Here is a 17,424-nt window from a genome sequence, read left to right as displayed (position 1 = left end):
GAGGTGGAGCAACCAACCAACCTGAGGGGGGGAGGATGAAGGAGGGGTTAAAGGAGTTTAACTTTAACAGATTTGACTTAAAGAACACACCACGTGACGTAGCGTGGCCGGAAGGTTAACACCCACCGCTCCATTTTTTATTCCAAGAAGTTTCCAAGGACGATGGGATTCTCCACTTCTTATGATTGGTCACCTAAAATCATACCCCCCCTCAGAAATTAAACCTTCAGCATTAATTAATAATATATATATATATATGCATATTTATCTTAAAAAGTAAGACGTAAAAAATAAATTTTCTTTGTTTTTTTATTTGGAAAACTCAGAAATTAAATAATAAATATGACGTTCGTTATGAATAGCAAATCTCCTTAATAATCGACCATGTGTTTGATAAGATACGGATGGATTGTTTCTTGCTATTCCTGCCTTGCCTGGAGACAGTTCCTAGAGCTTCTCGTAGCCAGCGGTCTGATAGGTTATGGGGCTTGTAATTTTATTTAGCTCGTGATAACTTTATACAACATATCATGCATCGTGGGGATTATGCAAGCTCAACATACGTGGTGCTTCCAAACGAGACTGATCGGATGAAATTCATCGAATTACCAAGCTCATGTAGTTGTTCAATCCAATAGTGTAGTTCACTAGATATTTCCAACAAAAACCAATATATATAGGAAGAGCAATGTATTATTATACACTTGAAAAAATAACTCTTGTATTTCATAAATAACTTGATGAAGCTGATACTACAAATGACCTGTTTTCATCAATTTGAAATGTACTTTACAGAAATTGCAACAAATGAATCAGAAAGGTGTAATAAATTCCGGTTACAAGAACTTATTCGACCAACTATTTACAAAAAACACCGGCATCCCTCCTATGACGGAGGAACTCGGCAAAGAATCGTGTGAGTGAGAGTGAGAGAGAGTGAGCATCATGGTACATGAAATTTTTGAACAATTTGTACAACACTTCCAGGCCATCAGATCCGCAACTGTTGCTACTGTCAATCAAATACCTTCAACTCCAATCCCAGTAAGAGCAGCAGAACCATCGGTGATCTTCAGAGGAGACCCGGCGATAGCATTGGTCTTCCCGTTCTGCTTCGATTGGTGCTGAGACCAGTAGGAGTGAGCGGCCATCACTCGGTCCAGGAGCTCCTGTGGGACCGGTTCCCCCCTCCTTTGTTGTGGAGCTATGCTTGCTGTGTGAACTAGCGTCTTCCATTTATCCTAAAAATTAATGACGAGAAAACATTACTTTGGGGAAAAAAGTAAGATGGCAATCTCAATCTCAAAATAATAATAATAATACTAGTAAATAAAAAATAAATAAAGAACGCGATATTCAGGATCAGTTAGTAGTTATTACCTTCAAGTCCACGTAAGTTCGGTGGTCTGCATTCTCAAAAGCACGTAACTTAACATCACGCCACCTGCAAAATCAACCACTCTTAGAGATCCTCTTCTCTTTCAACAAGACTTGGAATCCAAAGTGGGGCTCAATATTACCTTCCAGTTCCGAGTTCCTCAACAGCCTGAACTAGTGCTTCCACCTCCGAGACAGAGAAGGGTCTCCTAATGCGACGCTGAGAGAGTTCAGTACGCTTATTCTTCTGGTTAGCTGGAACTATAGCTAGCGGCTCGAGATTTGTCTCGGGAAGAGGAACAATTGCTCTTGATTCCAACTGGGGTGTGTCAGTTGCAATATTAGGATTTGAAGAAACAATAAGTTCATGGCTATTATCTACGTTGTTATTGCACATGTCAGTCAAGTTAGCTGGGTCAGATGCAGGATCAGAAGCCCCCAGTCCCATGTCTGCTATGGGTTTTTCCAGAGACCTGAACCGGATAGAGAACAAGAATGAGTTCAGATGATCACATAGAAAACAGATCGAAAACTATTTCTTCAGAGCTATTCTCAAGTACCCCGTTAGTTGCTGGGGAGCCCTGCACGGTAATGTACAAGGAGAATCTTCAGGAGCTATATTAGTTGGAGGAGGTTGTGTTAGATTAGGTTCCAACGTGAAACCAAGCGTGTCGAGATTCCCTTCACAGGAGATTCCAGTTTGAAGCAGAGTCTTGCTGTCGTCACGAATCTTCTTGCCTCGTAGCAGGACACCAACGCGGAGTCCTCTTCCAAGGATAGCAGTTACAGCCTCCATAATAGTCCTCTGCAAAAAGTAGCTTGTTCCAATAAGTACATATTGAAGGCAGGACTCACTAACTCACACATAGTAGAGAACGCTAAATTGGTTATTTGAGAGAAAAGGTTTACTGAATGCTATATCACATACCTTCAGTGAACCGACAGTTGCCGTTTCAGGGACATCAATAAAGAGCTCGGGTATCTTGAAAGATTTGATGCTAAATTTAACTGCATGAGAATATGGTACAGTATATGTGAGTTTCTTACTAGCAGGAGAAAGCAACATGAACTAAATGAACATTAATTCATCAGAGGTTTGCATACCATGAGAATTCTTGGCATCAAAAGATGCTAGATCACCTGATCGAGGAGAAAAAGCCCCACATTCTGGCAGAAATAATTGAAAAAAGAACATCAGATTGAAATTCTAAAAACATAAGGTAAAGAGAAAATACGACTCAAGGTTAATGGTAAACGCACCTCCATTCTTAACCTTCTGATGACAGCTGGAATCATTATCGCTGCTAAGGATGCCATCAGAGATCATAATGGAACTTCCATGAAGCAGCTTCCTTCTCTTGTGGAGAAAGTCACGATGGTACCTTTCACGGCTGTAAAAGGTTCTCCTCTTTAGATTTGAAAGCTTCCTACCTCCATCTATATGATGAAACAGAACAAACCTCAGTAAAAAGATAATTGCTTGCAAAAGAGTTCATGAAGAAGAAAAGGATTGTAGGTAGAACTCATTAATCGACAGGTACCAGCTTTAGAATGTTCGCAATCCTTCAACTGTGGAGCTACATTCCAGTGCTTGGAATTAAGCAGCTTCCTTATTCTGCAGTCTACAATATGCTGAGAGTGCCGATATGGTTTGGGTTTGGTGGTTTGAGACTTATTGAAACGGGAAAAGTTTTCGTCATCATCTTTTCTATCTAATTTCATGCCATTGTTTTGCCTGGGAGAAAAGGCACTAGTAAAACATGGCATGTTAACATGATCTCCCATTGAATCCTTCAAATTGGGCAGATCAGCTACTTTCTCGACAACAGCTACCGGCTTCTCAAATTTCAAAGGCCCAGAATCAAGGAAGATGCTTTTGCTAATTGTAGACTTTGCATCACTACTTTCCTTTTCCGAGCAAGCCGAACCGGTAAACACTGAACTGCAATCCCAGAGGGCATCGCTCTCAACTTCTGGAGATCTTTTCAAGGAATCCTTTTGCTGGCTAATTTCTGAAGCCTGCTCTGTCATAAAGACACCATCTCCACAACTACCCTGCTCTTCTGATTTCAATGGTTTATCCTCATCCCGAATTTGATCTTTAGGGGAATCTTTATGGATTGCTATCTGATCGTTCTCTTCAGATGCAGTATTAGAGGCAGAACTTTCAGTCTCCTGCAGCAACTTGCCAGCTAAAGAGGCAAGCAATTCAATAGGGCAAACATCGCTATTATCCGCTGTCTTCTTGTGCAAGCCCCTCCTCTACAGGCAATATCCATGAGTCAGCAAAAAGGCTGTTTTTGACCAATGAATTATCATCCAAAGAACCGAAAGTTCTACTCACCCTAGCTGATCTGGGAGCTCGAGGTATGGTCGAGACCTGAAAGCCGATTGATCTATTGTCCAGCCTCTTCTTCTGCACCATAGCTGAGGAAATGCATACCCTTGCTGGTCCTTCTACGCTGTAATTCCAGAATTCAAATCAACCAAAGATCTAAAAAGAATTTGAATGCAATGGTTAATAAAAATACAAATAAAAATGTTTTGCGGATCCCGGAAATCCAACAACATAGAGATATCCGGATAATCACCGTGACCCAATATATCGATCGATCACTGGAGAATTGTGCTTGTATCACAGGCTCATTTAATACGAAAAAAGACTTCAGCGTGAGCACTGCCGGTTAGAGAAGAGTTTGGTACCAAAATCAACTAATTTTTTTCTTCTTCTCTCCTCAAGATTAACGATGACTCTCATTTGAGCTTCCTCTGATTGAATGTTTCATTAAAAATTGGAACTTCTGCACCAAACAAAGCCCATAAACCTCAAAATATGATGGACAGAGAGGACCCAATTTTCGTTCGAACAATTCCTCATGATCTCGCGATTGTAACTCGCAACCAGATCCAATCACAAGGCGCAGAAAGTCTGTTGACTCCGCCGATCAGACCCCAATTGTCAACCGAAATTCAAAAAAACCCAACAAATTCTGAAGAAAATCTCTCCCTCGCAGAGAATTTGGGACAGATCAACATCAACAGTCCCAGGAATCAACAGAAGAAGACAACCCAGAAAGCTCGAGGAAGAACAACTCACCTCGTAAATGACGATCGTGGGCCTTTCCAACTTTTGAAATTTAACGCCAAAGCTCACGACTTTCCACCAGAATTCCGCGCCTTCCGACGAACCCGATCGGGAGAATTGCGTTGCGTGACGATCAACCCAACAAGAGATCTCCTCCAGGGAAATCTCTCGCTCTGCTGGGAAAGTTTTACCTTTTTCCCTGAAATGTATGTAATATGAAAAATGAATCTCCTTCCTCTGTTACTCTAATTCGGTACAGAGACGACAAAAACCTCTGCTTTGCCTTTCGCTCTCTCTTTCTGTACGAAAAGAAACCATCCAAGGAACAGTTCTTAAACCCACCTCCATATGGATATATAATTAACAATATCCCCTTCTCATTCTGACCACACAACCTGACCGTCCGGTCGTGGACCCCCACCGGTCCACCGGCTGCACCCGGTAAACCCCAACCTTACATAAACCTCTCTAATCTCTTGGCTTTGGTTTGGACCGTAAAACCCCCGCGCACTTTTACTTTTCTTGAGGGGACTGGCTCCCCGCCACGTGGTGGTCCGTATGATTGGACAACGCCTGCCACGTCATCTTTCGCGTGTTTCCTTTTATCTTTTTTAATATACATATATGGGGTAATAAAGTATTACTTATCTTTAATTCCCAACTTTGAAATGTAAATATTTCTTTATTCAAGGATAAACTAACCATAGTAAAATTATAAGTTTAAATAAATAATTGTGGGGTTAATTTAATGATGATGGATTAGAATATGCGTGTTAGATCTAATCCTCGATTATTTTAAAGAATCCACCTAAAGCAGCTACCTAATTAAAAAAAGTTGACTGCCCCATAATTTTTCCAGTTGCCAGCGGACGGGACGGGCTTGTTGCTCGTGAGTTCTTATTCGATTATGACATAATCGGGAAACATGGGCAGACCAGGGAAACATAAATTGTTAGGTGTAAATCACCGAACTGCGATGATGGGCCTAACTAGACTGTTCACCGGGGCTCGTGAAGAAGGTCAAGCTTATTGTTAGCAAGACATATATGAATAAGCAACAGAAAGATATTCTACAAGCTTAATGCTTGACAGATCCTCGTTACGTAGATAAAGGTACTTCTGCCCAAAATAGTGTTCGACCCAATTGACAATCGTGAAAGTCTTAATGTGGTTCTCCCATCGTCGAAGGCCGAGCATGTGATTAGGGACAATCCATCTTCCTCTAACTTTATTACATCATAATATTGAATGAACGTTCCGTTTTACTCAAATTTGAAAGATCTTTGAGAGGAAAACACAAAGGCACGCAGGATATATACATTTCAGTCTATCTTCGTCTTCTGCAATTAATTTTTTAGGATAAATTATTATCGAAAAACAGAATTTTATCCATACAAAAGTTCAGGATACGATTAGAAAGCCATCTGTAATTTGCCGGACGAAGAAAACATGTCTAATGGTTGAACCATATGTATCTTTATTACCTGAATTCCCAGGTAATTAATAACCAAGTAATTAAATCCCAGTGAATTTGATCGGTATTGGTAGCTAGGTACAAGTTATTACTTTTATTTCTTTTAAATTGCATTTTCCTCCTTATTATTTCTTATGCATTGATAAGATGGTTAGGCTCGAATTATATGATAATGAACATCAATCTTCGACTATTGTATATGGCTTTCGAGGAATAGAGTTGCAATACATCTTGAGTTTTGATTGACGATATTTCTCATATCCTTCCCACCTTTGACTCCGAATATGTGAATATTTTAAAATACTTTTGAAACGTCTAACTTCAGATATTTAAATATGTTTTTTTTTATTCATTGGTATTAGATAGCCAAGTTTGAAAAATAAAACAAACCCAGGGGGAGTTTTTCCTTCCCTGGGCTACCAAACAAAACAAGGAGTGTTCGGAACAAAGGAAATTCAAAATTGGATCGTGATAAATATGGGTTAATTCAATAACACTTATTAGATCCAAAAAATAAATGTAATATGACCAATAACACAAGAATGAATAACAGCAAATTACAATGAATTATTCTTCAATTCAATGTTACATGAAATATATACCATTTCACACGTGAAAATTCTAAATAATAATCATTTTCTAAGTAATACGATAAGAAAGAACTGATTATGACATAAAAATGTCGCTGACCCCAGTTCCGTGGATATATATATTTGCTTTTTTATTTGATGGTGGATAAATGTTATAGAAGTCGTAGGACAAGTGGATAAAAGAAAATGACAACTAGAATATACTTTAAATTTATACTCGAAGTTGACGGTGTTTGCACTATCAATTGTGGATATTGTCCGGTGGCAAGCACTGGCAAACGGATGAACCAAGAAACTTGACGGCGTCGCTTACAGTGATGATAAACTAATTATTTAATTCTCTCCCAGATTCAATATTTTATCTTATGATTCAGCATAGTCAATAAATGGAGTCTCGGTCGTTAGAGTTAAAATATAAAATAAAAAAAATCCTCAGCTGTTGGGGTTCGATTTAGATAACTAGATATCAAAGAGCAAAACATAATTCGAACTCCACTCCATTCTAATTATAAATAATTATATTTATTTAAAATTGTAATGATTTTATTGTTGAATTATGAAAAAAAATAACGAATAATCGAAAAAAAATAATTATTATTTTAATTGTGAAAATAGTAATGAATAATTATCCCGGTAGAAATTATCTTGGCCGTATGTTTTTGGGTGAATTCATTGCCATAGAAGATTTTAGAATTGTTACGTGTGTCGTCGTGTGTGTTTTGAAGGAAGGGAAGAATGGAGAAGCATCGGAAGCACCGAAACGAGTGGCGGAGAAAGGAGATGTTGTCTGTCTGTCAGTCTCTCTCTCTTTCTCTCTCTCTCTCTCTCTCTCCGGCAGTTCATCTCATTCTCAATCTCTTCTCTTCTCTTCTCTTCTCATCCCCGGGATGAAAAGCGTCGTCTGCCTTTTGTCTTGTCAGTTTCTCTGACACCGCAAATCTGTCTCGCACCCAAAAAAAAAAAAACCAGATGTCCTCAATTCTGTCAATCAGCAAGATAAAGCACTTGTCCGAGTGCCACGTGTAAAAAGGACCGGCCAATAGGAATTCCTCATCTCCTTCTTCTTCTTCTTCTGCTTCTTCTTTCCGTTTGAAGAACGAACGTCACTTTTCCGGTCAAAAAGAGATAACTTGCGGGGCTCTAAATTGTGAGAATAAGGCTCCGTCTTGGCTCTTCAACTCGACAAAAATCCGTGTGGCAAATCGACAATTCAACAAAGGAAAGAGGTTCTAATCATGAAATGGACTACCCATCTATTGATATCGAAAAATTCTTATTCGATGGAATTTCATGCATTCCTTATTTTTCCTTCTCCTTATGCTACGCGTACTCACTTCCTCGTAACCCAAATAACATAACAATTCTAACATGCCAAGTTGCAAATATCAAAAGACCTCGAGAATATAATAGTTCTATTTTTAATATGAATGTTTTACGTTAACTCTTCTCGCGTGTGTATATATAGGCAAAAAAAATGTTTTAAGGAGAGGTCTTTGAATATTATTAGATTATTATTCAGAAACTTTAATTATAATTTATTTCTCCTAGGTTATTGGCCGAGATGAGAGAGAGTCTATAGTATTTGGTAAAGATAATAGATTAGTGCACATGACAATATAATATATTATTCATTTTTACATACGAATGGTCCAACGTTGTGCTATGAGAGCACAAATTTCATGTAAATCACTTCTGTAAAATCTTAAGTCGAAAAAAAAAAACAACGATCCACTTTAATTATAAGTTAAAACAAAAATATTGGATTATGCAGCAGAAGATTTCGAATTTTCTGGAAAAGTTCTCATATTTTTAACTTTGATACAAATGAAAAATAGATCCCAGTCACACTTCGGAATTTTCAGAAACCGAAAACGAAATCTGATCAAATGGGCAGATAGGACAGACATGACGTTGGGTGCCTGTCAAGCGCACACAACACATGAACATGTAAATGATGGGGAGAAGGGCATGCAGACCTGAAGTTTTGATTATTCATCAAATTAAAAGAAAAGGAATGTAATTATAGGGCCGCGTGGAGTGATAACGCAAAAAAGCTAAATCGATCTGTCGGTGTTTTATAGTATAATAATTACATAAACACTTAAATAACTAATGATAATCATCATTATCATGTTCTTAGAATAACATATGCACTTGTGCCACAAGGCAAGTATATCCACTCTGATGATAAATCACAGTGAACAGAAATAGAATCTTTCTACCCCCAACCAAAAAAAAAAAAGATTAAAAAGGAAAAGAAATTAAAGCTCTTGGATAATTAAAAAGAAATACCAGCTACAAAAGAAAAAGGTTACATCGATCAATTGTGCTAATAGATTTTCAAGATACTTAGGCCTATTTGGATCGAAAGACACTTAATTTTAACTTTAACTTTAACTTTAACTCAACATACTACATAACAAAAATACACATTTCCCAAGTAAAAAATTTTAACTTTAACTTTAACTCAACACACTACACAACAAAATCACACGTTTCCTAAGTCAAATTTATAATCACATCTCATTTGTCTTTTTCCACAATCAAAATCAAAATAAAAAATAAATTTATTTTAACTCTAAATCCAAACGCACCCTTAAATCACTCACTGAACCTCCAGTCTTTGACGCCTACAACTACGCGGGGTTTCATGTATGTTGGGATAGTTACTGGCTCGAGGGCATCGCGACCATAAGCTGTTCACTGCCTCGATTGGGAATCATGCAAGATGGATGCGAAGGGATCTGATCAGGATAAAAAAGATTGATTAATGGAGGGTACTAATGATGAGTTGGTAACCCGAATTAATTTAATTAAGATGGAAAGGGCGACCGGTTTAATTTATTATCAACAAAACCTTTTGTCAGATTTGCAGGGGAGCAGGGTGGGATCCCTGTGAATTTGGACACAGCCGAAATTGCATGTGATAGACTACTACTATCTCATTTTTCCTTTTTGGCCTTTTCTTTTTTTTTTCTCCCTTTATTTTCCTTTTTATTATAATAATATGATTAGGCATAATTAAAATTAAAATAGCATGTGATGAGTTGTGGGTTAACAGCTTGTCTATGTTATCTCCGCCAGCTATGGAGGAAGAGGGGGCGAGGAAGGGGGAGAACCATTTATGGCATACGGGTTGGAGGTCCAATTAGGATTAATTGGAGGAGGAGATTATAATCTTGTCCATGCTGAGCACATAGAAACAGTGATATTAATCAGGACTATAGGTTCGACACTAGTAGATTAGGGTCGAGTTCGTGTCGATACAGTCAAATGCTCTTCACGTGGAGCTGGTGAAGCTCGCGGGAGCAGCCTCTCGGTCACTTTGAATTTCTAATGGATATTATCCAACTAAATTCGTGAACAACAAACCGCAGTTAATTTTTCTTGTTCAACTTCTCTAGGGGCATGAATTCATCTGGATCAAATCAACGTAAATGGTCTATTTTTGTCGAGAGTTAAAATAAAGGGCAATTTCACATCGGATAGCAAAGGAAATAGTTTTAAATTTTATATGAAACGTGGTATCACCACTCAACAATTTAAATTTTTGAATTGGAGATGGACTCGCGGTTGTATAATATCGGTCAATTGTTGAAGCGGATGTTTAGACACTTATGATCATGTTTAAAAACACGTAACACGTGTAGACAAGGATCACAAGTTGCCTCGTAAAAGCGGGATTGAAAATGATAAAAGTAATCATTCAAATTCAACACATTGCCATGGATAGGAAAATCTTGATCTTTATGTAAGAATCTTGGGTTCCACCGCCTCATGGCCATATTTTGGACTTACACTTGCGAAAGCATCATCACATCACAAGACATCATACAAACAAAATTTATCAACTCGGGTCGCTTTCGTTTTGCGAAATTGAGCTTATTTGGTTTACTTGAATGACATCGAAACTGATAAACTAAACGAATTTATGAGATTTCACACTCATTCGTACCGACAATCCGATACGTAATAACGATCAGATTGAATCAAGCCCGACTTGCACCTTCTTATACGTAATCGGATACGTCCGCCTCACTACACTTTTTCTGTGGGCCCAGCCACAGCATAGATGCCGACAGAATTTTGCTTGGGACTTATGCAAATTTCACCAACTCGCCTTCGGTCTATTGGTGAGCCATAGTCTTGTATGGCCCATTGATCATGGGTTTGAGTCTCGTACGTGAGGGCAGGGAAAAGGACATGAGAGGTATTCTAAAATACCTCCTTTTTTTTTTCTTTTTCTTTTTTTGTCCCTAAACGTTCTTTTGCACTCCAAATAAAACAGATCAACATACACAGAGAGGGTGGTGGGCCCAAAAAGAACACTCACAAGTCAGCAAGCAAGCCCATAAGTTAGGGCCCAATATCTTTTTTGTATGTATATCATGAAAGCTTGCTGCCAAATTCACCTGCTCGCCTTTGGTCTAATGGTGAGCCATAGGTATTTATGGCCCTTTAATCAGAGGATCGAGTCTGGAAGAGAGGGAGGAAGAGAGAGAAGAAGTGAGGTATTCTAAAATACCTCTTTTTTTTTTCTTTTTCTCTTTTCCCCCTTTTCTGTAAAACTGTATTGTGCATTTTGAGTATGTCGTTTGACGGCTTGTTTTTAAAGAACTCCGTATTGCTAAATACAATAGAACAAAATCATTTTCCATCAACAAATGATAAAGTCATCTATGAGTTGTGGCAAATATCCATTCTATAGTGTTTCAAGTAGATTGCTTGACAGTTTGTTTGCAAGGAGTTCTGAAATTCTGTCTACAATATCATTTCTAACGACGTCCGATGATAAAATCACTTACGATTTTTGAAAAGTACCAAATTTGTGGTTAAAAGATTAATTATATAAATCAATTTTCCCGAAAAATGACACAAGAACACAGCCCGTTAACTTCTTATTGTAAAGTAAACATCTTCGTGCTAATGCGTGCTGCTAAAGAGGGAATTATATTATAGCAATGGAAATATCATTAAATGAATGGGGAAGCTGAATGTGAGAATTATTGCTAAGAAATATTATGAGACCCGACAATTACGGGGTCATGTCATGCATGGTTGCTTTCAATCCCATCAACCATCGTGCAAAATGAATGGAAGACAAAAAAGAAAACAAAAAAAACCAAACTTGTGGGACTTCTGTACAATCATATCATGCGAAATCGAAATCGAAATACTTTTGTCTGTCACATTCCCGACTAATAATCATATTAATCATCACATTGATTTTATCGATTCAATCTTCATATCAGGCATTTATGCACAAAATAGATAGTTCTTATTAACTTTTTTTGTTTCTTTTTGCTGGATCAGTTCTTATTAACTTTATTTCTAGATGGCAGTTAAGTTAGTTGATTATTTCGGTGAAGCTTGAAATAAATAAATAAATAAATAAATAAATATATATATATATATATATATATATATATCTAAAGCTGCCAAGAGCCAAACATATTGATATTGTGACTAAAGTGGGCACATTACCTTATTCTTAAGAATCAACAAATAGAAGGAATTAATTTATTAGATGGTCCCCTCAGGAATCTGTCGATTAATTTCTATTTCTAGAAGGAAAAGGTGAACACTGAAATTGTTTTAGTATCTACATATGCCTATATATATATATATATATATATCAGCATATATGATATACAATTTGAAGAAATATATTGTGGGAGATTGTATGTGGGAAGGAGTATGTTGAAATATGATTCTGCGCCTTTGCTTGCTTCACAAACTTTTATTTTTTGGGAATGATTCTTTTTTTGTTTTTTTGGTGAATTGCTTGCTCCACAAACTTATCCACGAAGTGTTATTAGGCTCTGAAGCAATGGGAGAAATTATGATCAATGGTGCTTAACCCTAATTAGGGTTGTGAAATATGTGTATATATAATCATAAAATTTCAATTCAATTAATTTGCCCCCTCTCTGAACCATGATTAATACGACTAATTTCGATTTGTTGTTCACTAAGGTGCGAGATATGCATGTAAGGAGACACAAGTATATATATATGTGTATGTGATATCTCAAGTTAAGAAAAAAGTATTGAGTTTCGATTTGATAGTATGATTAACTTTTCTATGGTGATTAGATGTATAAACTTTTGGAGCACGGGATATATAATTTGATGCAATTAGGTAAGAAGCAATGATACTGCTTTCGTACTGTACCACATGCATCGCCATAATTTTAACGTCTCTAGATTCTCTACTCCTATTGTCCTATATGCTTCCATAACTTAAAAAAGAAAAAGGAGAAAATAGCCGAGCTTCGTTCGAATATGATAAATAGTTGTGTAATGTAATTTTATGCGTCACGATTGTCTAAAAAATAATATCATTTACATGCACTGTACGTTTTCTATTTTCGCTTCCTCGAAATGTTCCGGCCCCTATAATGCATTATATTTTATCGTCTAGTGACCACAAACCGAATATAAAACAACAAGAAGGGAAGGTAAGAAAGACATATAGTTTGGTAGAGACAAAAAAGCCTGTATATATTTGTTGAATGACAGAACTTGCAACAGAAGTATAGTGATTTCTTGTATATTCATTATGGGCCTCGAGGCCCGGCCCACACCTTTCAATTAGATTTTAGTGTTACTTTTTTTTTTCCCTTCTTCTTCTTGCCCCTATTTATTCTTTTATAATTGTCCATTTTTTTATAAAAAAAAATTTCAACAACCAGTTTATGCCTTTTGTAGTATTTTATCGAATTATGTGGTCCAGAAGATTTGATTTGAGGTGGTCTATTATCGAGATATCTATTGAAGGAAGACAATCTTGATAATAATTTTTGAAAATTTGGGATTTCAAAAGAGTTGCAAAATCTTTCCAGCTAGCTATTATTTTTGGCATAAATACTTTGTATATCCCGACTCACAGGTCCATCTGAGGTAGACTTGCTGCTTCAAGCGGGACCAACCCATGCCTTGTACCAAAAACTTAAAGGATGTTTCACTTTTACCCAAAAAAATTACACTTTCACTAATATTAAAAAATCAATTGGACGCACTTTATGTCTTGAGTCAAATCAAAGTTTGACAGCTTGTTTGTTTTAAGAAATGATTTTAATTTTAATTTTAACTCCATTTCACTTATTTTCAATTCAATAAAACATTTATTAATTTCTTTCAAATATTAATTACTTTTTTCATAATTCAACAACACAATCATTATTTTTTCTTAATTAATCATTACTTTCTCTTAACTATTTATTACTTTTTCACATTTTTTTCTTATAATTCAATAACACAATCATTACAACTCAATTAAAATAAAAACTCACATCTACTTAACTCTAAAACAAAGCACAATATGAGTATCAAACTCTTCACCAATAGGATGTGAATGTCTTGAGGTTTCATTGGAAAAATTTATGTGTTAAAAAGGGAAAAATTCTAAAATCATAAACACGAATACTATTTTATTTTATTCGAAGAATATATACCACTTGGTTTCCTTTTTTCTCACCCTGCAGCAAATTAATGTAAACATTGAGATTCTCTTACCATTTCCTTCAAATGGAAGACAATCACAATCCTAGTAAATAATTAGGGAGAAAGGCTTTTAAGGATTTGATTGGATGGGATTGCACTGCCAAGGAAAAGGCTAAAATTGAAGTTTTCCCAAATATTCTGCTCTAAAGAGAATATATTTCTTCTAATTAAGATGAGACCAAACATGATTAAGCAAGAGAGACCCATTACCATTCTTCTCTAATAATTGAGCATGTTAGCACCCGAGATGGGCCAACCGGGTCCTCGGAACCTATCGGATAGTAAAAGTCTAAAGCACGATTTTTGGTCGGCTTCTACCTTTCAACTTTGGATGTACTATATCTTGTCAAATGCCATGCTCGACCTGTTGAATGTTATTCGATAATATTTCTAAACTGTGGCTAGATAATATTTCTTAACCGTGGCTGACTCCAATAACGAGTAATGTCCCTGATAATAATTTCGCGTACTCTTCTCCCAAAATAAGAATTTTTACCTTTTTCTTTTGATACTGTTTCCTCTTCATATTCACTCCCTCACTCTCTGTCTTCTCTTCGATAAATAGCAGCCCTCTCGCTACATTCTCTTCACACACTCACTCTCTTCAATTTCTTCATACAACACAGATCGGAGAGGGAGAATGGCCGATATTGCAAGCATAGCCATCGGCATTGTCCATTTGGCGGCGTTTCTGGTGGCGGCTGAGGCCAGAATCCCTGGCGTCTACCGCGGTGGCCCATGGCAGAGTGCCCATGCCACCTTTTACGGTGGCAACGATGCCTCCGGCACCATGGGTACGTACGTACGTCCTTGTAGAGAATAATGCCCTTTTTTCTAAACTATGTTAAGCTTGTTAGAGTAATTACTAAGCATCGGGGATCGAACTTCATGCCGGCTGTAGATGCGTGAAAATGCCGATCGGGATCCTCTGTCGTAGCTCCATTGCGTGACTTGTAGCAGAGTTATTGAGGCCCGGCGCGCATAATAACCAGTGTCAACTGACTAGTGCGACATTCTTTTTGGCAGGTGGGGCGTGCGGGTATGGCAACCTGTACAGCCAGGGATACGGGGTGAACACGGCAGCGCTGAGCACCGCGCTGTTCCAGGATGGGTTCAGCTGCGGGGCGTGCTTCTAGATCAAGTGCATGGACGACCCGCAGTGGTGCCACCCGGGCAGCCCCTCCATCTTCATCACCGCCACCAACTTCTGCCCGCCCAACTACGCCCTCCCCAACGACAACGGCGGGTGGTGCAACCCTCCCCGTCCCCACTTCGACCTCGCCATGCCCATGTTCCTCAAGATTGCCGAGTACAGGGCCGGCATCGTCCCCGTCTCGTATCGCCGGTAAGTTTTTGATTTCTGTAAATGCCCGTAGACACTGATCAATTAGGTTATGCATACATGAAGATTTATCGTAAGCACATTTTCCTTTTTGAAAAAGATTTATCGTACAAATTGGAAGACGGTAATTAATAAACCAGATTCTTTGACAAAAATAGATAAAGCGACCAAAATTGGGCCCTCCACAAAAAAAAAAAAAAGAATCACGGAATAGAAATAGAGCTACCTAAGTAGGAATTAATTAAATTCCCTCATTAAAAGCAACAGCAATGGTATTAGTTTTAGTACTGCAAAATTAATCTGGATTCGTTCCTGGTCAGTAAAATCTTTTTTTTAATTAAATTTATCTTGTCTTCCAATTTTTTTTCAATTATAAAGCTTTTTTTAAAAAGGTGAATTTTGATTTTTTTTTCCCACGCTAGTGCATTTCTTTTTTGTGTGTATTGTTTTTTATTTGAGGAATTTTTGTATTGCTTATTTTGGCACAATTTGATCTTTAAACCGACAGTCCACCATTGATACCGATGACACGAGTATCAGTGGATGCAATTGAATAAATTGCATTAGAAGATGTTACTATTTATGGAAAAACTTCAAGGAGGGGTAACGAGTGACCTGATTGGCTGTCCTTTGACTTTTTGATTTTGTTCTTTCCCACGCTGTCCAAACAAGTCCATCTGAAGGTAGGAAATTGATTTCATGGTGGGGTACGAACAGGACCGTCCGTGGTTCTATCTGACTCCTTTTGAGGGCGGGGTGGTGTCCCCACCTGCGTGGTCACGTCCGCATCGGAGCATCTGACCTCTGACAACTCAGCCGGAAGAAGCCCAATTAAGTGGGGCCCGGGGGGCCCGTAATGGGCCCAAACAGTCCCATTCCCGCGTAATGACACGATCTTCCACAAAAGCAAAAGAAACAGAATCGCATCTCCGTCCGTCCAAACCGCGTCCCCTTCGTCAACAGCTTTTCATGTTATACTTATGCCCGAGGCTCTAGCCATGGACATAGACCAAATGATTCCATGATCTATATTACATGCAGTAGAATTTACGTGTTATCGATGATATTCCTCGGTCTCATCTTTCTAGTTTGCAGCCGGATCGATAGCTAGGAAGTTTAGGTGAATTCTTACTGGCTCCAAGTGGATTTATTACGTATCCATTGAAAGTCATATAACCTCAATAAACCTTACCAACCTTATCTTTTGCATGACTTGATGTAAATTCGATTCAAAGTGCTAGTACTGATCTGACCAAGAGTTGCGGTCCCGATTAGGTTGAAGTTTGTGGGAACATTGACTTGACTTGATTCTATCTATGGCTAACTTCATAGCATGTGCTTTTTTGTTATGTTCCAGGGTGCCATGCAGAAAGCAGGGAGGCATCAGATTCACGATCAATGGCTTCAGATACTTCAACTTGGTCCTGATCACCAATGTGGCGGGTGCAGGTGACATCGTGAGGGCAAGCGTGAAGGGGTCAAATACCGGGTGGATGAGCATGAGCCGGAACTGGGACCAGAACTGGCAGTCCAACGCTGTCCTGGTGGGCCAGTCGCTCTCCTTCAGGGTCACCGGGAGCGACCGGCGCACCTCCACCTCGTGGAACATCGTCCCATCCAACTGGCAGTTCGGTCAGACTTTCTCGGGCAAGAACTTCCGAGTCTAGTTTTCCCACTCAACCATATCGCACCCAGTGTAGGCAAGAAATTAAGTTCAGTGCGGGTACATCGAGTAAATTCTCTTCTTTTTTGCCTATTTTAGTAATGAAAAGTCGATGGAATATGAAGGCGTGTTTTAAGTTCTTTACAAGGGGTTGATGGCAGAGAAGGAGATGGAAAGGAGGAAGGAATTTGAGGAGCTTTAGTGGCTGCAGACTCATAGCCCACAGCTTGGCCTATTCATTTCTCTTTATCTATGTAGATTCACATTATAAGAACTGTGTGGTTCAATTCTGCTACTTCATAAAGAAGCATCATAGTTTGTCAAACACTTATCGCATTAGCTGTCATAATTTAGATTCATATCTAAAGCCTAGTAATGAAAGAAAAA

At 38.2% G+C, this 17,424-nt stretch overlaps 1 protein-coding gene and 1 pseudogene across 3 annotated transcripts; one reads left to right on the top strand and one right to left on the bottom strand.

Annotated features, from left to right (window-relative positions):
* Positions 1-699: 699 nt before the first annotated feature.
* LOC116188917 (telomere repeat-binding protein 3-like) lies at positions 700-4,783 on the bottom strand. 3 transcript variants are annotated; one of them, XM_031518367.1, is made up of 10 exons: positions 4,475-4,783; positions 3,722-3,839; positions 2,919-3,639; positions 2,638-2,814; positions 2,482-2,544; positions 2,306-2,385; positions 1,938-2,182; positions 1,521-1,850; positions 1,381-1,444; positions 700-1,241 (listed from the first exon to the last, which is right to left on the bottom strand). In XM_031518367.1, exons 2-10 carry the CDS (start codon positions 3,800-3,802, stop codon positions 1,020-1,022), a joined length of 1,983 nt encoding a protein of 660 aa, XP_031374227.1. In that variant the 5' UTR covers positions 3,803-3,839; positions 4,475-4,783; the 3' UTR covers positions 700-1,019. The 3 variants fall into 3 exon arrangements, with proteins under 3 accessions (XP_031374227.1, XP_031374228.1, XP_031374229.1); XM_031518368.1 differs by lacking the exon at positions 4,475-4,783 and adding an exon at positions 3,969-4,450; XM_031518369.1 differs by lacking the exon at positions 4,475-4,783 and adding an exon at positions 4,081-4,450.
* A 9,765-nt stretch (positions 4,784-14,548) lies between these two features.
* Positions 14,549-17,362, top strand: LOC116187091 (annotated as a pseudogene).
* Positions 17,363-17,424: the final 62 nt, after the last annotated feature.

This window comes from Punica granatum, chromosome 8 (assembly GCF_007655135.1).
Source record: "Punica granatum isolate Tunisia-2019 chromosome 8, ASM765513v2, whole genome shotgun sequence".
Lineage (NCBI taxonomy): Eukaryota > Viridiplantae > Streptophyta > Magnoliopsida > Myrtales > Lythraceae > Punica > Punica granatum.
The sequence above is the reverse complement of the archived record's forward strand: the minus strand, read 5'-3'. Positions and strand labels throughout refer to the sequence as shown.